Raw genomic sequence first — 22,819 nt, 5'->3', positions numbered from 1 at the left:
TGGAAAGTATAAAAACTTCAGATAGGACCAAGTCATTGATGACATCTATTTAACCAAAAAAAAAAAAAAAAAAATTATACAAGGCTAGGCACATTAGTGTTGCTCAATAAGTTAATGTTGAGTTAATTAAATTATTGTGATTATTTTGAGTAAGAAATCATTCAGGTTTCCACTGGAATGAGTAGTATTTTTAGATGTTTGAACTTATTTTTACTTGAACTGGCAAATAAAATGCATTAGAAATCCTGTGATTATGGACTGAATAAATTGTCTTCTCCAGGCTAGGACATAGCATTTACAACTTTTGTCTGTACAACAATATTTTTAAATGTATGATTCCTTTGAATATGCACAAATACCAAAGCCAGGGATTATCATAATTCACAATTCACAGGTATGGAAATGGAATCTCAAAGAGACCAAGTTATATACTCCAGGCCTCGTAATAGTAAGCTGCAAAGCCAAGGCTAATACTTAGAATTTCCTATTTTAAGCTCAGAATTATTTTTATTTAATTATCCCAAACAAGTTTCTCCTGAAATTTTATATATATCAAAATGACTTCTTGGTGATTATAGACGGGAGTTCTTTTAGAGACAGACAGAACTAAATGAAAAAGAAAAACTATTTTTGACGTATGTTTCTGGATGTGGCATGGCTAGATTTGTATCAATGCAATTATATAGATACTTTAGAAGGTAAATTCCTTCAGAGAAATGAATCTAAATGTTGGAGAAATATGTGACTAGGAAAATAAACTATCAGGATATTAATCCTAAACTGCATTTTCAGTGTTTTTTTAAATATAGTTGACATCTTGATTTTAAGGTAAATAAGGACAAATGTCCTTAAAGGAGCCTCTGCATTCTGATGCAAGGAGTGGATTGGGGGATCGTTATAACCCCTGAAATAACTGACAAGGACTTTTTGTAGCTAACATTATCAGACATCAACTATTCCTTGAAAATCTACTATGTGTGCTGAAAACTCAAAGTTAAATATTCTTCAGGGAACTACTCTTGAGAAATTACTGAGTTAGAGAAACAGAGAATTGTTAGCGGAATTTGGGCTTGAACATTTGCCAGTGGGAACGAAAAGTCCAGGGAAAGAGGAAAGAGCAGTATATGCAAAGAGCACAGCATCTTACCAGCTGAAAAGCATGCACACCAGGCAAAGGCATCTAAGAGCAAAGGCCGTTGTACTGGCAGGAGGCAGATGACAGAAGATAACTATTTTTGATAGAATAGGGGAGTGGGGGGAACCTTCATTTTCTGTGCCCCTATGGGTTGGAGCCATTAATTCTGTGTGACATATATCATGTCAATATCTGTCTCCCCTTAGTATCCTATCAATAAAATGGAGATGACCAAACATGCCTTCTATATGCCTCACAGGAGAATTATAAAATCAATGAGATGAACCATTTGTTGAATATTCCAATGCTAAGATTCCATTTGATGAATGATTCTTTCCCTTCTGTCCATAAGGAAAAATAACTGGAAGTGCTCAAGGGAAAATCAAAGAAACAATGAAATGCCATCCTACTCATTTCATTTCCTTTTTTAAGATTTCAAATATAAGTTTGTCTTGAGAAGATGGTCAGATTTATTATCTTGAAAATATAGACATTTTCGGGTTTCACAATTATCCATTTTTTCCCCATTTTCTGTTAGTATTCAACCTGCTCCATCCATGCAGAACTTTTAAGCCTCTTCAAAGCAGAGTGCTCTGCAAAAATGAGTTATTTTTCTATATGGAGAAACATGGGGGAGAAAAGGGAGTTTACTCAGCTTCTACTTCACCATTTGGAAAGTGGATTTATCAGACTAAAAGCTTTACAAAATAATTTCAATAGGTAAACATCAATTTGGCTGAAAACAGTTTTTATAGTGATTAATATTCTACTGCTAATAAATATTTGCTGGCAAAATGCCCCCAGAAGATGGCATTGTTTACACTGTTGTCTGAGAGGAACAGCTGTTTACCCCTCACTACATTCAGAGCTGCAGTATTCTTACTAAAATGTTAACAAATATTAGACAAATGTCTGACATTTAAGTCTCAACTTGCTCTGAGAACAGGTGTGTTTGAGGGAGAGAAATAAAAGCTACAACTGTAAATAGGAGTTTAAGTTAGGTGAAATTTATACACTGTGTCTGCATATAGACATATAAATGCAGAGTTTCAATATTTACTAATAACTTGAATACCATTCACAGTTCGAGGGCTTCATGGCAAAAAATTTCCTAACTGCCTGTTAATATCTATCCTAAGCATATTTTACTGGCACAGATAATTAATTTAAAGCCATTCTGCTGGAAGACAAAGCCAACGTGTTCTATAATTTTTGAAATGTTATATTAAACTAAGCATTTTTGGGGGGTGAGGTGTAGAAGGTGGAATTATATAGTGGAACATTAAACTCAGTGACAAAAGACCTGTGTTGTCTATCATATTCCCATTCATAAAGAGAGGGGTCTTGAAGTGTTGTTAGGGATGTGGAACTAGGGGAAATCTCACACACTGCTAGTAGGGGAGGAGACTTATAAATTGGTACCATCATTTTAAGAATAACAGAAAACACCTGGTAAAGCTGAAGACAAGCATTTCCTACGGTCCGGAAATTCTACTCTTCAGTATATGAGCAGGAAAAACTAAGAGACAGGTAAAAGATTGTACTTTTTTAAGGGAAAAATCAAGAACCCTGGAAACAATCTATAGATTCATACATAAAAGAATTAATGAATATATTTTGGCATATTTATGAAATGAAATAAATATAGTAGTTATAATAAAATAACTAGGACTTTATGTAGCTGGATATATAGATTTCAAAATTATAATATTAAGTAAATTGCGAGGTGCAAATGAAAGAACATGACACCATTTATGTGTTGGTTAAAGACAAAGCACTCTTACGTATTGTTCAGGGAGATAAATATGTATGGCAAAAGTTTAAAAACATTATTTATGTATAGGAATGATATACACCAGATAAGTAAAGTGTTTACTTCTAGGTATGATGGCAGATGAATGGGATCAGAGAAGAATGCAAAAGGAGCTTAAGTTATATCTGTAATATTCTACTTTTAAAAATGTCTAAGTGTTTACATATAATTACAACATACCAAGCTGTAATGGCTCAGTGTATTTCTCTAGATTTCTTAGTATGATTAATAGCCAGATAGATGTTTTTCACCATGGGATCCTCAAAGGCTAGGGGTTGGGTGGCAGTTCCTCAGGACCCTAGGTAGGAAAAAAGAAACCCATGCAGCTCGACTTTGAACCCCAGCCTTCTCCTCTCTTCAGACCCCTTCCAGCTGCCAAGAGGGCAGCTCCTTAGGTCACCTCAGCCTGGATATGTTGACATTCACCATCTTCTGGGTGTGGTCCTCCCCTGCACCTTACCATGCACCCCAAGTAAAGCTCCAGCTGGGAAAGTCTTTCAGTTTGCCCAGGAATCTAGTGACTTACGTAATTATCTTTAGTTAGAAGCTTAGAGAGAAGAGGATCATTTACGTATAAGTGATAGGACCCTCAGAATTCTTTCTTCTCTAAAATGAGGTCACTAATCCAGTTGTCATTCAACTATCTGTTAATATTTCAATGATGTGAGTCTAGCTGTAACCAAAAAACACAAGGTTAACCTCAGGATTCATGCAGAAGCTGCTTGAAACCTAGTCCCATCTATAGTCGTGCATCCAGGATTGTCAGGAGTCTACAATGTCAAATAAGGCAGTATAATTGCTTCTGTTGAAGGTAAGAGGAGGGTGGGGAGAGAGTAAGACATCAAATTCCTCTGAAGCGGGTAGAGTTCATCAACCCTAACTTCATTGTAAGCTTCATATAGGAGAAATCATTATGGTCCCTCATTTTCTTAAGGTTTGACAGCTTTCTGACAGCTTCCAATAAAAACAAAATAAGTTGATTTATGATAAAGCAGGAGAGTTTCCAGATATATACTAGAACCAAAAACAGAACCAAAATTTGTAAGCGGGGGTGTCTAGAAAGAAACCAAAATCACTCTTTCCCTTTCTCAAAATTCAAATCCCTCCAGCAGAGCCCTCATATTTTCAATTCTTATGAGCCAACCCGGGCTTCCACCCTGACTCTCATCACTACCACACCCATGTGTCTCTCCTCTCTCCGTCTCCCTGAGACGCCAGTGAACCACCTGGGCTTGGAATTCAGAGCCCCGGAGCACCTTGCAGTACTTGCCCGAAGCAACGCGCCAACAGCGGGAGGGAGACGCAGACGCGAAGACCGGCGAGAGGATGTGCGGTGGGAGTAGCTGCGGGGTCTGCAAGCAGAGGAGCGCGCACAACGCTAAACCGCGAAACCAGAAATCCCGATCCTATCGAGACCCATCAGCTTTTCCCATTAGGGAACGAATGCGCAGGGGAAACTAAATGCGTAATTCAAGCTCTGTTTTCCCCTCCCCTCCAAAGGTGAGGTGGGGGAACGCATCTCGTTAGCTCATTACAAAGCTTTCCGTGGGAAATTCCCTCTTCCTAATGCGTCTGTCTTCCAACTCCTATTAGCATCCTTCGGCAGCGGCCTTTGAAAATCTCCTTTAAATTTCAATACCTCTACTCGTTTCCCAAATGGGGGGAAGGGAAGAGAAAGCCGGGGGTAGAGAGAATTTCCTTTCCCTTTCCCTCCCAGGTAGCCAAAGCGCACCGCAGCGGCTTGGCTGCCTAGAGGAAAAGCGCCCGAGCGGGGCAAAGACCCGCCCAGGCTGTTCTTATAGGCGAGCGCGGGGCGGGCCTGGCTGGGGGCGGTGCCGCGCGGCCCCGCTCGCCTATAAGGAGCTGTCCGCCACCCGGGTGCTGATTCCAGCTCTCGCGCCCGACGAGGTGGATTTGGCTGTCCACCGAGCTCCGGCGCCTGTCGTTCTAATTGGGTTTGGATTTGCACCGTTAAGGAGGGGGGAAGAGAAAGAAGAGGAGGGCGAGGAAGGCGAGTCCAGCTAGCGGCTGTTGCGGGGACCGTAGCCCCAGCTGCAGCTCCGAAGAATCCCCCGCCACGGTTTCGGTGGAGCGTCTGGGCACGGGATGGAGTGAAAGAGCGAGTGCCTCTCCAAGGGGGGGTGGGAGGGGGTCAGGCGGTGCAGAGGAGAGAGAGAGCGAGAAGAAGCCGCGGCTGGCGACTGCGAATTTGGGATTCGATTGGGAGGGACCACTCACTCGGGGGAAATGGATTCTGTACCACGGCTGACCAGCGTTTTGACTTTGCTGTTCTCCGGCTTGTGGCATTTAGGATTAACAGCGACAAACTGTGAGTACGAGGAGCTGGGGGCGGGTAGGTGAGGTGGAAAACGATCGCATTCAGAAAGACAATCAACTGTCTAAGCGTACTTGATTGTGTCTGCTTTGGGCAAAGGAAACGGAAAAAAAAAACGCTGATCAGTGTGGTTCCATCACTCCAACCATCCCAAAAGTTAGTAGAGCTCAAATGAGCCAACCCTGCTGGATTTCCTCCCTTCTTCCGTTATCGCAAAGTTCAAGGGATAAAGAAAGGTTTCTCTTCCCTTAACCTCCTGCTAGCTCCTCGTTCCATGCCTTCCTGATCTCAGCCAGTGCTTTTTCCGGAGAAGGGCCCCCGGTTCAGACAGAATGCACTGGGAGCTGAGCTTCCTGGGATGGAGATGCTCCCAGCCACCGTGCTCGGTGACAGTGGCTCATCTCTGAATGCAGTGCCTCGGATTTGCGGTATGCCAAGCGCCCCACGATACGTGGCTCTGCGTTCTGCCCTAGGCAGAAGGCTCCAGTTGGGGTATCTTGCAACCAATGGGCACCAGTTTAACAGGATTGGGAGTTTTGGCCTAAGAGTCATAGACCAATGTTGTTAACCACAAGATCAATGGCTGCCCCTATTACAGGAGGAAGAGCTTTGATGCACACCCCACCCCAAAAATCTTTGTGCCTGTGAACACTAATGAGTATGCACTAAGTATACACTCTGTCGTCCAAGCTCTAACCTCGGCAAGTGCAGGACATTTAATTTAATAGGCAGGAAGGCTGGACTCCCGGGGATCCACCAACTGCACTATATATTTAAAGAATCCAGTCCATCAAACTTGAATAAATCTCTGGAGCTATGAGAGGTTCAGGCTCAATTTCTCAGCTGCCTCTCTAGGCGAGGAGGGGAAGTTTTTCCAGCTCTGGGACTTCCTAAATGAGAAAGAAAGCAATTAAGCCATCTGTGTTGTTTCCAAAGATGGTTTATCAAGGTCCCTCAAGTTTCTGGGCTTGCTCCCATATCCCTTATCCCTGTCATGAAGCTCAGAAGCATTACCCATATTGGAACAGTTTTATTTTTTAGTTTTTGTAATTTGCATTATCATGGTTAGAGAACAGTATGAAGATTACTTACCACATAGGGACCTTTCTACCTCACTCTCCACCCACTTAGGTCCTAGAGGACCCTGTGCATTTATCCTCAGAGTTATGTCTCAAGGGAAGACAATTGGACAAATGTAGTGTATAGAAAAATGTTCAAAACTGAGCCAGTGTTTCTATCTGTGGTTGGAAGTTTTGGAGGGCCAGCATCTATAGTTAGTCGTAATGCCTTATACAGATTGTATTAAAGTTTGTATTCTACAGCACGGCTAAAGGGATCATCCTCTCTAAGGGAGGATCGAAAGGGCCCTGGTTCAGAAATTATTTCAGAGAATATGTAGGAGCCGTTGGAATCTGAGTTTTTTTCTTTTACTTCTTCATCTCATTCTCTTCCACCTCCTTCTTCTTCTTCTTCTGTGAAATTGTTCCCGTGGTGCTTTAGAAAAAGATCTAAGTGGTTAGTAAGAGGAGGTAAGGCACAGTGCTGGGCTATTTTTCTCCACCTTCTAGAACACTAGAGGTCAGTATTGTCCTAATGATCCAAAGGCGTGGCAGCTAGCTAGCTGTGTTTTCCCTTCAGCACAGTTACCTATCTGAGAAGAGTGAAAATACTTTGAAAAGCCACAAAGGTGGGGGTGAGAGATAAGGGTAAAAAAGACAGAACATACTCCATAGGCATATGGCTGTGGACTTCCTAATGCAACACCTTTTCTTAAGAGCCAGTAAAGTAAATAATGTAGAATAGCATTTTTTAAAAATAATTGAATTATGGTTAATGTGTTTTAATAATGCTCATAAAACCTAAATGACATGGATTTAAGACTCATGCTTATCATTACCGATGCAGTAATAAAGCTAATTCTGAACATTTAAAATGAAACTGTGATAATGAGCTTTAGTATTTTATCAGTGACAGTTTAATTTCCCTATTTCCAATCAACATTTCAATTGAATGCTCACTGCTTGCTAAATATTTTGAGGTCAATGTTCTTAAGGAATAATCACTAATGATATTATGCTGTACAAAACCTATTAACTGAGTGAATAATAGAACAGCAGAAAAAAAATTAGCTCTGAAATTGGTATATTTTGGTGTCTTCATAATCTGTGATGCAGAAGCTCTAAGAAATATGCATTAAAATTCCACAATTCCTTTAGATTTCTACTGACCACACGCTTTATTCATTAAATATAGGACTTGGGTTTATTTTTGTCTATAATCAATTAATATTTGTATACATATACTAAACATTAGCAATTTATTTTCAAATAGTCACTTTATAAAAGTTTATTTGGAAATTTTTTTTACAAGATTATTCTTCCTATATTTTGAAGTAATATGTCATGACATTGGTGACAGTAGCCTTCAAAATGGATTTATTAACCCAATATTTTCCATAGTATATAGTTACACTTGTGGACTTTGTTCAGGTATACATAACTTTTAATTGTTTTTATTATTCTTATAATAATATGTTGTTGGTGGTTGTTACTGTGATGTGGTGCGTATGTGTGTGTTTTGTGTGTGTGTGTGCACATGCATTTACATTTCTCATAATCTGACCAAAGCCTGGGCTTTTAACTTCAAAGGAAAGATGAATGCTTGCCCAGTTATAGATTTTATAAGTTTCTAATTGAACAAAATTAAAATAAAGTCAGGTTAGAAGGGCCAGCTTCAGTACAGATATTATGAATCTGTGCAGAGAACATAATTACTTACCAGTAATAAAAACTGCAGAAATTCCCTCATTTCAGATTTTCAGGATATTAAATAGCTACAATTCTTCCTTTGGGTTTACCCTGAGGGAATTAGTTAACTTCAAATGTAGATATAGTAGGCCAATGTTTAATGAAAAATCATTTTACATATAATATTAACTCTTTTGACACAAGAAGAAGTGATATGACTTGATAGTTGGTTAAAGTGAAACTGGGAGTTCGAAGAGCTGAGGAGTTCTAGCGCTAGTTATGCCACAGCTAAGGGTTCAGATACCTATTATGTTATTCAACCTTATAGTGCTCCCAGGCTTGAGTATAAAACAACAATTGAGGTATGCGTCTACTCCAAAACAGAACAGCAGGTAAATATGTTACTGAGAAAATTCTTTAAATATTAAGTATGTTAAGAGATGATTACAGTGATAAAATGTGCATTCAGAAGATAGCAGGAATGCATGGAGCACATATGGGTCACTATTTACTATTTTTAACAATAAGTATAGGTTGTGCGATTATAAAGAGCTTTACTTTTGAGCAATACATCACTTTGAATGATTTCCAAGCGCAGTATCTAAGTTTGTTGCTACATATTAGGGTCACACAAATACACCCTTGAGAGAGGGATCAAAAACTCTTCATTCTAGCTCATTCATCTCACGTAGAATTTCATCTAAGATATGTGATGACTTCCATCAGATTCATAAGGCTCTTCAAATAAGGAGATGAACTATACTTTGAGTTATCTGAAGCTTATGCACAAACTCAATCAATAGATAATATTAAAAATAAACAATCACGCTGGTTTTTTCAGCAGCAACTTTTTGTGGCATTTGCAGTCAGCACAAGTAAAGGAAGCACTCCAATGCTCATTTGGAAGAGTCCTAAAGATTTTCCTTTTGTTGAATTGGCTTATCTTTGACAGTACATATGAACTCTTTTTCCTTTCTCTTCACATAGTCCCCCATCTCAAAACTAAATTGATATTTCTGCAATTGGGAAATGTATACCAAACCCTAGACTAGCAATTTCCACACAAGTTCAAAATTATGAGAAAATTAGTTTTATTATGAAAACCTTACTCTCTCCTTGTTTTTTTTTTTTTTTTTTTTTGTTCTAATGAATGACTATCCTCTAAATTGCAGTTTTCTTTCTTTTTCCTTTGTTCCTCTGTCCAATTTCATTGCTTTCTTTACTGGATCTCGGTTTCCCTTTACTGAATCACTTTATTTCTTAAAGCCCATTTGTTAAAAAAACAAAGTCATGTGATGTTATTTGAAATGCCCCTAAAACCTTCAGTTGGTGATTCAGAGTCTCCGAGTTGTTAAGCCAGAACTTCACTCAAATATTTCCTGTGTATAAAATGATAATTATCCCCCTTAGATGAGAAGGTGGAGAAGAGATCTAGTTACCTAAAATCCTAGAGGACAATTGCAATTCACTCAATAGGACTTTATTGAAAGGTTGCAGTGTACACATTTGGAGCCAATAATGACATTTTTAATTCATAAGGGAAGTTTTCTTCATTCATCAAAACTCTGCCACTTTCTGGATGGTGACCTTGTAGAGGTTACTTAGTTACCCCAATGATCTTGCTGTATGAAACGAAGAAAATGGATTAGATCATTATTATTAACATCCTATTTACTTTTAATGCAATTTGTCTTTAAATGCTGATGTTGCCTACTGATCATTTTATTTGGATATTTCTAGGATGATTATATTCTAACATTGTAAAGCAATTATAATTAGAATAACAATATAGTAGGGTTTTAATTCCTACCAACTTCTATATACTTATCTCTCACCTTATGTTGTGTCCACATAAATTACCAAGGCAGTACAGCTAGGTATACTTACAGATCCAGTTTACAGATGAGTAGATTCAAGGTTAGTAGAAGTTAATGATTTCCTCAAGATCACAGATCTAAACAATAAAAAAATCAACATCTGGACCTATATTTATCTATTTTCAAACACCAAACTCTTTGCAAGATATGAAACTTACTCCAAAACATTCACTTTGACACTGTGTATATACATATCTGTGGAAACTTGACATGGGTTCTTTATGGTTAATTTCTGCAGCTCTACCCATGGCAAAGGGCATGAGATTAGCAGTTCGCACCACAGCCAACTCCTGAGTCACACCTAAAAGAAAAAAAAAATGGTGATCTAGATTTGATGCAAAATGCTAAACATCACAATGACCAAAGATAAGAGCCTCATCTGGATGAGCACTTGATGCTTTATTTTTTATGAGCTTTGATTTAAAAAGTTGATAGGGAAAGGACACAGCCTTGATGAGGACTTGTGAATCCGTTTCCTACACATACACAAACACACAGTACCATGAAAGGCACATGTTAACATTACGGCTTGTAAGTCTACAGATGTCAGACCAACAAGTATTAATTAACTAGTAGTTATGAATTCCTTGGCCTAGCACAGGACTGACCCTGATCTGGCTCTGACTAAACCTCATATTCACCACTCCTCCAACACAAATTTATGAAACTCCTTCACATTCCACAAACAAGCTATGTTGTCTCAAATCTTGCATTTATTTTCATAGACAGCCTGCTTGGTCTAGAATACTCTTTTTCGTTTGTTATCTTCTCTCACTCTCTCCCTGCTATACATACATACATACACACACACACACACACACACACGCCCAGAAATATTTTTCTCAGGCATATCAAGTGCCCCTATATATTACATTTCCATAACACTAACAATCCTTGTCTCCTCAACTAGGATGCAAAGTTCTCTGATGGTCATATTTCATTTGAAAGTCTATATTCAATGCGTAAAACACTGGGCAAGTGAAAGGATGAGAGAATAAATGATTGGTTTCCTGCTAAGAATGCTTATTTCTAAACTAAAATTCTCTCTTGGCTCTATTGCTAGAATATTACTTTTAAAATTTGTTTCATGTTTATTTTTGAAACAAGTACAACTAACTACTGTTTTGGAAATACCAAGAAGCGGTTAGCTATTAAATGAAAGAACAGAAGTTCAGATCACCTGATTGGATGCGGGAGCTGAAAAATGAGCCCCTGCAGCTATAGAAGCTTTCATATTTCCAGACTTCATTGCTATGATGGTCTTATTGATGTATCACATGGCCATTTGTTCCTAACAGAGGAAGCTTCTCCATCCACTGACTTCAGTATCAAGTTGGAGCCAATTTTATTAACTTGCTTTATGGAATTTTAATGAGTGTTGCTTATAGAATCTAAAAAAAATACATAATCACATTGCTATAAAAACTATTTTATAGCCCAAGGATCAGTATAAAAAGGAGAAGTTTGGATTATACTCAATGGGGCTTTATTAATAAATTATTGAAAAGATCTCTCTTTTTTTATTGCAAACCTACACCATTACCCTGATAACATGATTCCATGAATCTCATGTCATCTTTTTAAGCTGTGGTCAAGAGCAGATTTAAATGTTAATAGTTTTTTTGTGTGTTATGTATTTGAAAGCATTTTTTTAGAACTACAGTTTCTCTTTGCTAAACTCAAGTTTGTCTATGAATCTGGAGAAATAATAATGAATAAGAAAATATAGTCCATAACCTCAAGAAACTTTGAACACTTTGTAGTTAGAAAAATAAACCTTTAGTCATGTCAGAGTGACAAATGCTATGATAAAGGTAAACATGGCATGCACTTTAAGGCACAAAATGAGCATCTCATACTGGCTGGGACATCAAGGTATGCTCTTTGAGGATAAACAAATTCATCTAAGATTTCAACAGTCAGACTTTGCTATCTGGAGAAGCTGGAGAAATGGGAGGGGGGCAGTTATTACTTGGTATAGGGATAGAAGAAAAAATTAGAGTTGTAGGTAAGCATGAGAGTCTTTTATTTTTAAGCTATGGAGATTCATTGAACGTTTTAATACAGGTAATGATTATAGACAGATTTTTTGCTTTAAAAAAATTACTCTGTGAAGGATAGACTGGAATAGACCAAGACTGGTGGTAAGAAAACCAGTTAAGAGATGATTACAATAACTCAAGTGACAATTAGTAAGACCTTAAATAAGGAAGGATAGATATATCAGAATCTACAAAAGTTACACAGCATTGGAAAAAAAATAATGGCCAAGTAAATTTAAGACCTAGGCATATATGAGCTAGTAAACTCACAGAAGGTACAGATTTGTGGTTAAAATGTATTCTATAGCTGTTTTGATTGTTTTTGACAAATGAGAGGGATCGATGCTAGAAAAGGTACTCAGTTCTCTGAAATGAAGTTCTTCTCTGGGAATACCAAACGACCGTATTCTCAGTGCAGTATATTTCATATTTGCATGACATTGTATAGCACATGCTGTCTCTATCCATCATCCTGATGCATCTTCTAGTCTGTAAATTATGCTGGTTTTTGTCAGCAGAATGAGAACTAGTCATTAAGGAATGTGTAATTAAACCTCAACATCCCAGTTCTCATTCCCCCTCTGACGGGGGTAAACCAGGGATCATTACTGCTATCAGGGGCTGCTCAGTGGAAAGAGAAACAAGGGGAAGTTGGGTGTGCTACGCTGATGTGCTACCATTGGTAATTGATTTGCTGGCATAAATTCCATGTCTCTACATTTCTAATTGCTTTTGTGCATATTCTTGGGGTTTGATTAATGCCATCTGTTCACAGGATCAGCTGAATTGATAGAGTTTTAAAGGATGACAACAGTAATGTTGAAGATAGAAAGAAAGTGAAGGGAAATGCCAAAACACTGCTTGTGATGTATATTATTTTTAACTATCCACCTTTGGAAGCAGAAATATCCTTCTAAAGGAAATCCAAAGCAAATAGCAGTCTAAAGAAATGTGCCAAACAGACAGATGTTATGTAGGTATTAGTCTAGGCCACTATTTACTGAATAGGTGGGTTCAGTTGTATCTCTGTTTTCCCCTCCCTCCCTTCTTCTCACACTTTCTTCTTCTCTTTCCCATTCCTTTTCTTCTGTCTTGTGACCATGCGGTTTTTATATTACCATTGACTTTTCCCTGAGGAGATGATTCTCTTCCAGATGTAAGATAAAAGGGTAAGAAATCTTTGAGATTCCAGTGCTGCCTTGCTAAACAACATGGGCATAGTCAGCAAAAGTGAAACTTCCAGGCAAGACCTGTTACTGATGCAGGCCAGACATGGGGCTGGTCCCCACAGGGAACCTGGGAAGGCCCCTTAATTGGAATGCTCCATCCAACTCTGTCCCCAAACAACCCTTCTGCTAACTCCATTAATCTCCTGAATCTGTAAATATGGGTGGAGTTGTGTGGGGAAGGGAGCCTTCCAATTCATATAGATAAGCTTTAAGACACAGAGCCCCATTGAGTATAGGAAAGCAAATCTATATGGTACTTGACAGAGAAACAGACCTTTTCCAGGAAAAAAAGTCTGTGGAAGAGATAGTACTGGGTATCTGGAAAAAGGAGGATAATGTTTTGAATCTGGAAGGAGAAAGAACAGGGATGTTCTAGGTATGCAAAACAAGTGTTGCCACTTTCCTATTTTTGCCCAGGCTGAACCCCTCCCTCATATTACATGGCCAAAAGTGCAGTAGATGGCCAATGGGGAGATGAAAAAGGACAGTGAGAAGGGCATATGTCACACAGTTTGGGATTGATTTAATTCTCATTCTGTGAATATGTTCTGTGGATACTAACATGCACCTTGCAAAGTCTGTAAGTATGAGTGACTCTGCATAAAATACATATAATGTGGACATCCAATCATTATACCTGTTATAATTATTAATGAAACTCAACATGGATTTTCTCATAATAACTTATAATACTATGTAGGGCAAGGACAGCTACATTTCCATTTTCAAACAAAGTCTGGCCCACTTCCCCTTCATCTGGTTAATCAGATGGGTGAGTCACTGCTAAGACAAATAGAAATTTGTTCTCATTTTATCTCCCATGTAAACAGACTATGAGTAGAGTCTACCTCCACCTGACAGAGAAACATCACCATTCTGGATCCCTCACCTAGTTCCTGGGTTGGGTCATAGCATAATCACTGCTTCTAGGCCTTGGCCAGTGAACCTGCTTGCTGAGAAACTCACAAAAGGAGCCCCATAAGAGTGGGGGAAACAAGCTTCATCTAGAGAAGTAAGGAGCACAGCCCCTCCAAAAAACTGAATAGGGCAATGGAGAATATGTCAGCATTATGGCAGAAAGATCCTTAAACAGACCTTAAGTAAACCCATGATCCTGGGAAGGAGTGTGTGTGACAATGTTCTCAGCTCCCTAAGACCACCATTTGCAGGGGATTCAGGCAGATGGACTTAGAATTGGAAAGTTGAGAGAGCCACGTTGCCCTCCTGTGTACTACTGAAGTCTGTTTCTGGTGAATAAATGGCATAAGTATTCCTATTTTCCTGTTGATTTTGGGTTAAAAATCAGATGCTGCATCATAATTGATGAGTTAAGACATGTTATCCACAAGTCCTCCCTCCCTTCCCCTCGCCTCCCCTCCCCATCCCCTCCCTCCCTTCCTTCCTTCCTTCTTCAGATATTTATAAAATGCTTAGTGCCCATCCATTTATCTGTACACTTCTGAAATATTTTTGTTCATGGCAAAACAGTTGATAAGAAGAAAGATTAGAATTGCCATCCACATAGCTCCAGAGAAAACCACAACAAAAGGTAACCGTATCATCTCAAAGCAAGGTCATAGTGCTTTGACTCACCCTTCCATCATTCCTTTACTTTTGCTCCATGTATGAAGTATCTCTTATTTTTTAAGTCTTTTCCCCCTGCTCCTTTATCTTCGATATTCTTCCCCAACATTCTGATCTGCCTTTTTTCTAATCCTCTTTTCTTCCTTCTCTTTCCTCTCCTCTCTCTTCCCCATGTTCTTCTACTCCTTTCCTTTCTTTCTATCTTCTTCCTCTCCATCTCTTCCTTCTACCTCCCTTCCCTCACTCTTCCTGTTGCAATTAACTTTTACTAAATGACTTGTTTTTATGTTTTATGGCATAAGTTAATGCTTTTCAAACTTTTCCACTGAAGTGCTGCTCACTGGAAAATAGAGTGCAAGGGAACCCAGGGGATTCTAAGAGCTCAGCTTCAAATGGCCACTGAAGCATGTAATTTCTTGAATTTTATCTTCAACACTCAGGCAAATTTGCATTCAGCTCCATATTATATCCATGTTTATACTATAATAAAATATTTTCCCCAAATCCCCAATTAAAATTGATGACCCAAGTTTATTAACTTAACCCAAGGCAGAGGGCTGCATAATCCCAGGGGCAAAGGCTTCAGTTTTTTGGCTCTTTCTCCCTATTTATGTTTTCCAGTATTCCTGTATCACAGAGTCCTACTTCGTGGTCTCTCTCCTCGTCTCAGAACAACAGGTTGCTGCATTTCCCATGATGAACTGTTAATCTGTGAACTGCATATTATGATTAATCAATAATGGGGAGTAAGAAAGACATTAATTCACAAGAGAAAAGGAAACCCACAGACTGGCTTAGTGAACAGAAACTGTTCACTAAGCTGTGGATGAGCTGTGGGTAAAAAGAAACCCCAGTCCCACCCCAAGTCTTCAGATACTGCTCACCCCTGTTACGGTCACCTGGGACTATGCTGCCACATCCATGAGTTGTACCTTTGAGTGAATGGGCTCTGTCAGTTTACAGTAATGGGGTCAACCAGGGCAGATGCTTTCTGACTGGAGATAGGCTGAAACCACCAGGATATTGAAAGATTAATGCCTCTGATTCTACAACAATCAGGAACCCTTTGACACAATTCAAAGAAATGAAACCAAGCAGATTGGAATGCTGGAACACTGGAGATTAGAGATAAAGTTAAGTAATGTGCTTCTTTCTCGGCAGGGTTTCAAACCTACACTCTGTGCCAAGGTTGGTACTTGGTAAGATTTTACTCTATTTGTTACCAACAGTCCTATGAGACAGTTGTTCTTTTCCCCATTCTAGGGTGAGGATATACTGGCTTGGATGGTGTGGTAATTTACCCAAGATTAAATAGTTATAGGTGGTCACACTGGGATTTTAACCCACTTTTCCCTGGCTCCAAAACTCATACTTTGAAAAATTTTATCTGCTATTTCATTGAACTCAACACAAAGGCTTAGCTATTGTTAAACTCCAGCAGATAATTCGTCCTAGCAGAGACAGTCTTTCCCTATAATCCATGGTGAGAAAAGTCTCATGTGTCTAGACCCACAGATTCTGCCCCAATCTTCAGGCCATCTTATTGCAGTCTTGCAGAAGGCTCCTTCCCCATATCTAGAAGTCACTATGGCAACCAGTTCCTATAGGTTAGCTGTTTATGAAAGTTGCTTGTATTGCTCACTAAAGCTTTTCACCAACTTTTTGTGGCCAGGCTTCATGCTTTCACTGATGGCCTTGTGGATTTCATGATCAGTGCACACTATTAGGGTCTGTTCCTGAGACTCCCCCGTCACTAAGTGCAGTATTTTTTATCACTACATAATATTTCACCCCTAAAGAATACTGCAGCCCTAGAATTTGTTACATGGATTTTATCTTTAAATTCTGCTCTCCCATGTTCATTGTAGCATTATCTACAATAGTCAAGTCATGAAACTAACCTAAGTGTTCATTAGCAGATTAATGGATAAAAAGTGCATAGTATAAAAACACAACAGAATCTAGTCAACCTTGAAAAAGAAGGAAATTCTGTCATTTGTGACAACATAGATTAACCTGGAGGACATTATGCCAAGTGAAACAAGCCAGTCACAGAAAGACAAATACTACACAAACTCACTTATATGTGGAATCTGAAAAACTCAAATCCCTAGAAGCAGGAGCTAGGATGGTTGTTGCCAGGGTCTGTAGGTGTAGAGAGGGATGGGAGATGTTGGTCAAAGGGTACAAAGTTTCACTTAGAAATGCAGAATAAGTTCTAGAGATCTTTTGTACAGCAAGGTGACTATACTTAACAATAATATATTATATACTTGAGAATTGCTGAGAGTAAGATTTAAATATTTTTACCATTTCACACTGTATACATATATCAAAACATTATGTTGTACTCCACAAATACATACAATTTATAGAGACCAATTAAATAAACCATAAAATTTTGTACTAATTAGAAAAACCTTATTCCTGACACTTAGATAATAGTTTCAAACAAGGTAATTATTGGATGCATTCAGATGTGTTCTTTGTCTTCACACTGCAAGATTCATCCCCAAATCCAGACCATAAGCTGTTTTTACCTAATAGGGATAGACAGAAGGTTAGGTTTCACAAGTGTATACCCAATTCCATTATTTTTCCACTGACTGTCACTGACTAGTGCTCAATGATAGGTCCCTGTCCGACTGGCTTTGAAGCATCCCGTTGGTAGGCAAGGACCAGTGCTTGTACATACCTGCTTTCATTGTCAGCTGTATGGAAAGCCACAGCAGTAAATGCTTTGTTTTATTCTCAAGTTCTCATGAGTTTGTCCCTTAGGCCTGCTGCTTGGCTTGGTTGTGAGGCCTGTCTTTGGGTCTCCTGTATCTTCTATTTCAGCTATTGTCTTGACTCAGTGGATCTGCTTGCTTGGGTTTAGAGAGGCGAAATAATTTGCTCAATGTCCAGTGCCTTACAGTCTTGCCTGTCTTCTGCGTCAACAACGGGAACTATCGAAAAAGGACACAGTATTCTGAGGCTGTTCACACTGAGGCAATTAATCAATGTAGTGTTCTAGCTCTCAAAAAGAATTAGCCTTTCAAGGAATAAAGCCTTAAATATTTAAATTTTGTTTTAAAAGCAGAACCTTTTGGTTTACTAAATGAAATCTTACATATGATTTTAATATGTAAAATAAATTACAGGAGCAGCTTTGAAGAAAATAGAATGAAGGGCCTAGAATCCTACCATTCAGCCTGTCCTTCTTCTGATTCTTCATGTAGGTACCATGTGAAGACTTCTGCCTTATTCTTAATTGCAGGAATCTCTAAGCCTACAATTTTATGCAAAAGCAACTAGGTACAATAACATTTTGAGGAAGAGTGGGGATGGAATCCCTCCTCAGTCATGGTCCATGCCTGGCTGGTGCACAGCAGCAGAGCCACACTGGGTGTGCCCCACCTGCCTGTGCTTGTATTGGTCCAGGAGCTGATGTCTAGGCTGGTAAATACTTCAAATATGATCTCTGCCCTAAGTTACACTAAATAAGCAGGTGCTTTATTCTAAACCATTGTAAATCTGATATATCTTGCTACTATTTTATATGAGTTTCAGGGCAAGACAATCTTATTGGAATTTACTGATTTGAAAAGATGGTAGCTTGTCATATACTTGTGTCCTTATCTTGATATCCTTAGTTTGTGGTTAATAGCTATTTGTATTTTAAATAACTGTTTTGTGAAAGCCCTTGCATTATCTACCTGCATTCCAGGCATTCCCTTGGGACCTCCTCAAAAAAGGGAATCTCATGTTAGCTGTGATTAAATTGCCCATATATAGCATAGTAAATGGCAAAATAACTACTTAATAAATTGAATTGAAGCACAACAGGTTAGGCGAAACCCAAGCATAGGCAGCAAGCTGGGATGAGGGATAATACAGGGCAAACCCCTGAGTGTTGGCTTATAGTGCAGTGCTCCCTCCACCGCCTCAAGCCTCTGTCTCCCAACATCTGTGAAATAAATGGACCTTTGGGCTCCATCAGTGAGGCTATCTCAGTGCTCCCTAATGTTAAGTAATGTGAGTAGAAGTGATGAAAGTATACAAATTAAATAAAATTGTCACACACCTGGATTCAGTCTTCATTTCTGATTCTGGTCAGAATATTAATTTTAAACACATCCTTGAGTGTTTACTTAGAGTGCCATTCATCAGAAAATCCTTTTATTTAGCTCTACACTGCACTCTCTCCTCCCCCCCAGTGAACCCCAAATGTCCCTGCTTTGTATGTGTAATAAAATTTAATATAAGCAATAATTAAATATAGGATGGTATATTTAATGGATTACTCAAAATAATTTAATAATATTAAATAGTATGCACACATATATGTGCATACTCAGATTTTTAATGATTTATTTTTAGTTTTTTTTCATGGTTAGTGCACCTGGTGGAATTGTACATGTGCATATCCGCTATATAAACCACTTGTTCGGGTAACTGTCAAGATTGATTATCCCCCAAGGTCAATATTGACTTGGGTGTCACCTTTGTGAATATTTACCTCTCTAGATAATGAATTGAAATGGGCATTCAGATGGAAATTAATATCTACTTATTTTCTGAAATCAAATGCTGTCGAGAGGTGTGCAGACATGCTCCACCGTGGCTGCTTGTTTCAGGGTGGCGTTCAATAATCATTCTTTGTATTCTGATTTACTGTGGTTATTTTTATACCTCTTTCACATGGTTCTTTTGCCTAACAGATAGATTGTGAACTTCAAATGTATTCAGCCTGACATTTCAGTACCACAATCAGTAGATCGTGATATTTGAGCATATGGATAATAAGTACACATTGGATTAGTGAGCACCTTGGCCTTGGAGTTTATTTAGGGCAAGATACTGTTACCTGAAAAACACAAGGCTCCTTCAACAATTACCTAATTATATAAAGAATACAGGAAGAGACATAAAATTACATAGTAGTTCCTTTGGTCTTGAGGTATTGATTCGTCATTTTGAGATAACCTTACAGTATGCCATGTGTCTTGTAAATATAATGTGTTTGTACATATATATATGTATGTTCATACAAATACAATATGTTCAACTCTGTATGCCTGTGTGTGCCTGTGTGCCTCTGTATGCCTGTGTATGTGTGTAACAGTGCTTACTTCTTTACTGGCAGAAGACAGAGACATCTTTGGTAGACAGCTTTTAATATATCAAACCACAAATTCTAAAATTGTGAGACTACAATAGAAATATTTCCTGTTGTTCTTGTTATAACTGTTGTATTAATTTTGGGTACTGGGTCAGAATATATATACTGAGAAATGTTCAACCTTAAAAGAACTAAGGCATTTAAATACAAGTATAATGGTGACAGTTGCTGTATTTTTTTATATATGAGTGGAATTCATATATGCGTTTCTATACAAATATTCATAGGCAGTGCATTCTTGGTTTTGTCCTTTACAAACAAGGAGTATTAGTTTGTCATCCCCGCAAATCTTTTCTAGCCATTGATGGTCTGAGAAAAGACCTGGACTTAGGCAAGCATATCATAATTAAGCACAGACTGTGGCTTAGTAGTCAAGGGAATAAACCACTGTGAAAATTCATTAGTAAAGTTAATCCAAAAAACATCTGAGCAACTGAAACAAAATCAATTCTGGGGAGAATGTATAACTCTATTGATGTTCTCACCCTTGTTGATACATTGTTTAGAGTAAACATTTCTATGTCTTCTGCATAAATATCAATTTTTGCTGGCAAATTCAATTTGACTTATTGGGTTCCTATAGCTAAGTGTTTTGTGGTTCATTGGGAAATGATGTCATTTTGTGTATGAGGAAATAAAAATACCTCACTTGATGGCCAGTGAAAGTCTCATTTTACACACCATCCAATCCTCAGCCCAGGTTAAACACTAATGCCAAGATGGTGCCACTGCTTTTATTTGCTGGGAAGGTTTGAGTCCTAGAAGAAGCCAAAGACATTGGGAGGTTTCTTCGTGCATTATTTTCACGTGTATGGGCACACATGCCTACACATAGCAGACATATACACTTACTGTCAATTAGTTTAGTTTGTGCTTCTTTTTTTAAAAAAGGAATTAACGTGGAGTCAGATTAGTGGTTTTCAATCAGATGTAACTATGCCCCAGGGGACATATGGTAGGGTCTGGAGATATTTTTGGTTGTCACAGCTTGGGGGTTGCTATTGGCATATAGTCAATAGAGATCAGAGATATTGGAAAGAAACATTCTACAATGCATATTGTATTATATGTTGTCTTTTGTCTCCTACAACATATAATTATGTAGCTCAAAATTTGAAGATAATCAAGGGTTGAGAGACTAATTTAGATCTATTAGTGATTTATGCATCATGATGTGTCAAATATATATATATATATATATATATATATAATTTGAGACAGAGTCTCACTCTGTTGCCCAAGCTGGAGTGCAGTGGGGCCATCTCACCTTACTGCAACCACCATCTCCTGGGTTCAAGTGATTTTCCTGCCTCAGCCTCCTAATAGCTGGGATTACAGGTGTGAGACACCATGCCCAACTAATTTCTGTATTTTTCAGTAGAGAAGGGTTTTCACCATGTTGGCCAGGCTAGTCTTGCACTCCTGACATTAGGTGATCCACCTGCCTCGGCCCCCCAAAGTGCTGGGGTTACAGGCATGAGCCACTGTGCCCAGCCAATTAAAAAATTTTAAAAGAGGTTTTCTTCTAGCATTTAGACTTATTGAAAGATATATAAAATAGAAGAGAAATATGACGACATACACTTTCATCCTGGTTCTGCTTACTGGCTATAAAAATTCCTTTTCATTATTTCACATTTTTTCCCAAAAAAGGTGATGATACCCTCCCCAGCTATTTTCTATTGTGAATAACATGAGATAAAGAATATTTTTAAGAAGGTGTAACCATGATTTTGCTGAAATCATATTTATTATACTTTTCATTATTTGGAGGAGTAATGGCCTGGCTGTACTGTCCTCATAGGCTTTAGACAGACAAGGAGAACATGGAGGATATGGGCACAGTGGAAAGAGGGACTGAGAGTACATATCCTGGACTGGGGGTACATATCCTGGACTAGGAACTGCAAAGGTAAATTTCACACCAGTTTTAGGTTTTCAAAGGGTTTTTAAGGTTGGTTTAAATTTCTACCTCTGTTTAAAAATTATCTGGTCAGGACACGTTTTGGCAGGGTGCTATGTGCTATAATGCAATCACTGAAGTCTGTTTATAGTAAAGCACATTCTGTCAAATTTTTTCTTTTTGTAGATCCCCTCTTGCATAAGCATAATTCTCTATCTATCTATCTATCTATCTGTCTGTCTGTCTGTCTGTCTGTCTGTCTGTCTATCTAATCTATCTATCTATCTATCTATCTATCTATCTATCTATCTATCTATCTATCTATCTATCATCTATCTATGTTTGAAAAATGGGATAAAAACTAAAGGTGCCAAAGTTGCCTATGCTTTGGAGGTGATGTAACTACATGTCTCAGGAAAGGCCATGAACCAATCTATTCAGATGACACTCTCTACCTTATTTAGAGTTCAAAGATCAGTTAGATAATAATCCTGGCTTTGATTGCTTATCTTCTCCAGTCCAATATTCAATTTTTAACATCAATTACATTAGAAATAGTCTTTAATTTGTCTTTTCAATGGGAAGAAGATGGATGGCCTTGGTCTCTACTGGATGTCCGCCTTTTGAAAAAGGAAAGTGTTAAAATCAGAAGTAAGAGACTGCAGAGTTGGGAAAAGGACCTTGGAAGTGATGTAGTCCAGCCTACCCTGCATAATGTATATAGATCACCACATTCCCTAAAACATTGCAGATAGTTGACTATTCAATTTTACTTAACCTCCTAAGTGAAGAGGTGGGACCTCACAGGACAGCTCAGTTCCTCAACAAAAATTATACTTGGTAGGACATTCTTCCTTCCACTGTACACAGGTCTGCTCCAAGTACCACCAAACCACTCTCCTTAGCTCTCCTCACTAGACATCTCAAACCAAGCCTTCTTCGTCTTCATCATAGCCACCACACTTCTCTCAATCTTTTCAATCTTTTTAT

General features: G+C 38.4%; 1 protein-coding gene across 1 annotated transcript in view; it reads left to right on the top strand.

Annotated features, from left to right (window-relative positions):
- The first annotated feature begins 4,831 nt into the window (after positions 1–4,831).
- The window catches only part of CNTNAP5 (contactin associated protein family member 5), an 874,937-nt gene continuing 856,949 nt past the window's right edge, over positions 4,832–22,819 (top strand). The window contains exon 1 of the mRNA XM_054478744.1: positions 4,832–5,277. Coding sequence (XP_054334719.1) covers positions 5,196–5,277 — 82 coding nt within the window. The 5' untranslated portion in view covers positions 4,832–5,195. The remainder of the gene's footprint in view (positions 5,278–22,819) is intronic.

Source organism: Pongo pygmaeus, chromosome 11, assembly GCF_028885625.2.
Source record: "Pongo pygmaeus isolate AG05252 chromosome 11, NHGRI_mPonPyg2-v2.0_pri, whole genome shotgun sequence".
Taxonomy (NCBI): domain Eukaryota; kingdom Metazoa; phylum Chordata; class Mammalia; order Primates; family Hominidae; genus Pongo; species Pongo pygmaeus.
Note: the sequence above shows the minus strand (reverse complement) of the source record. Positions and strands in the feature narration are given on the sequence as shown.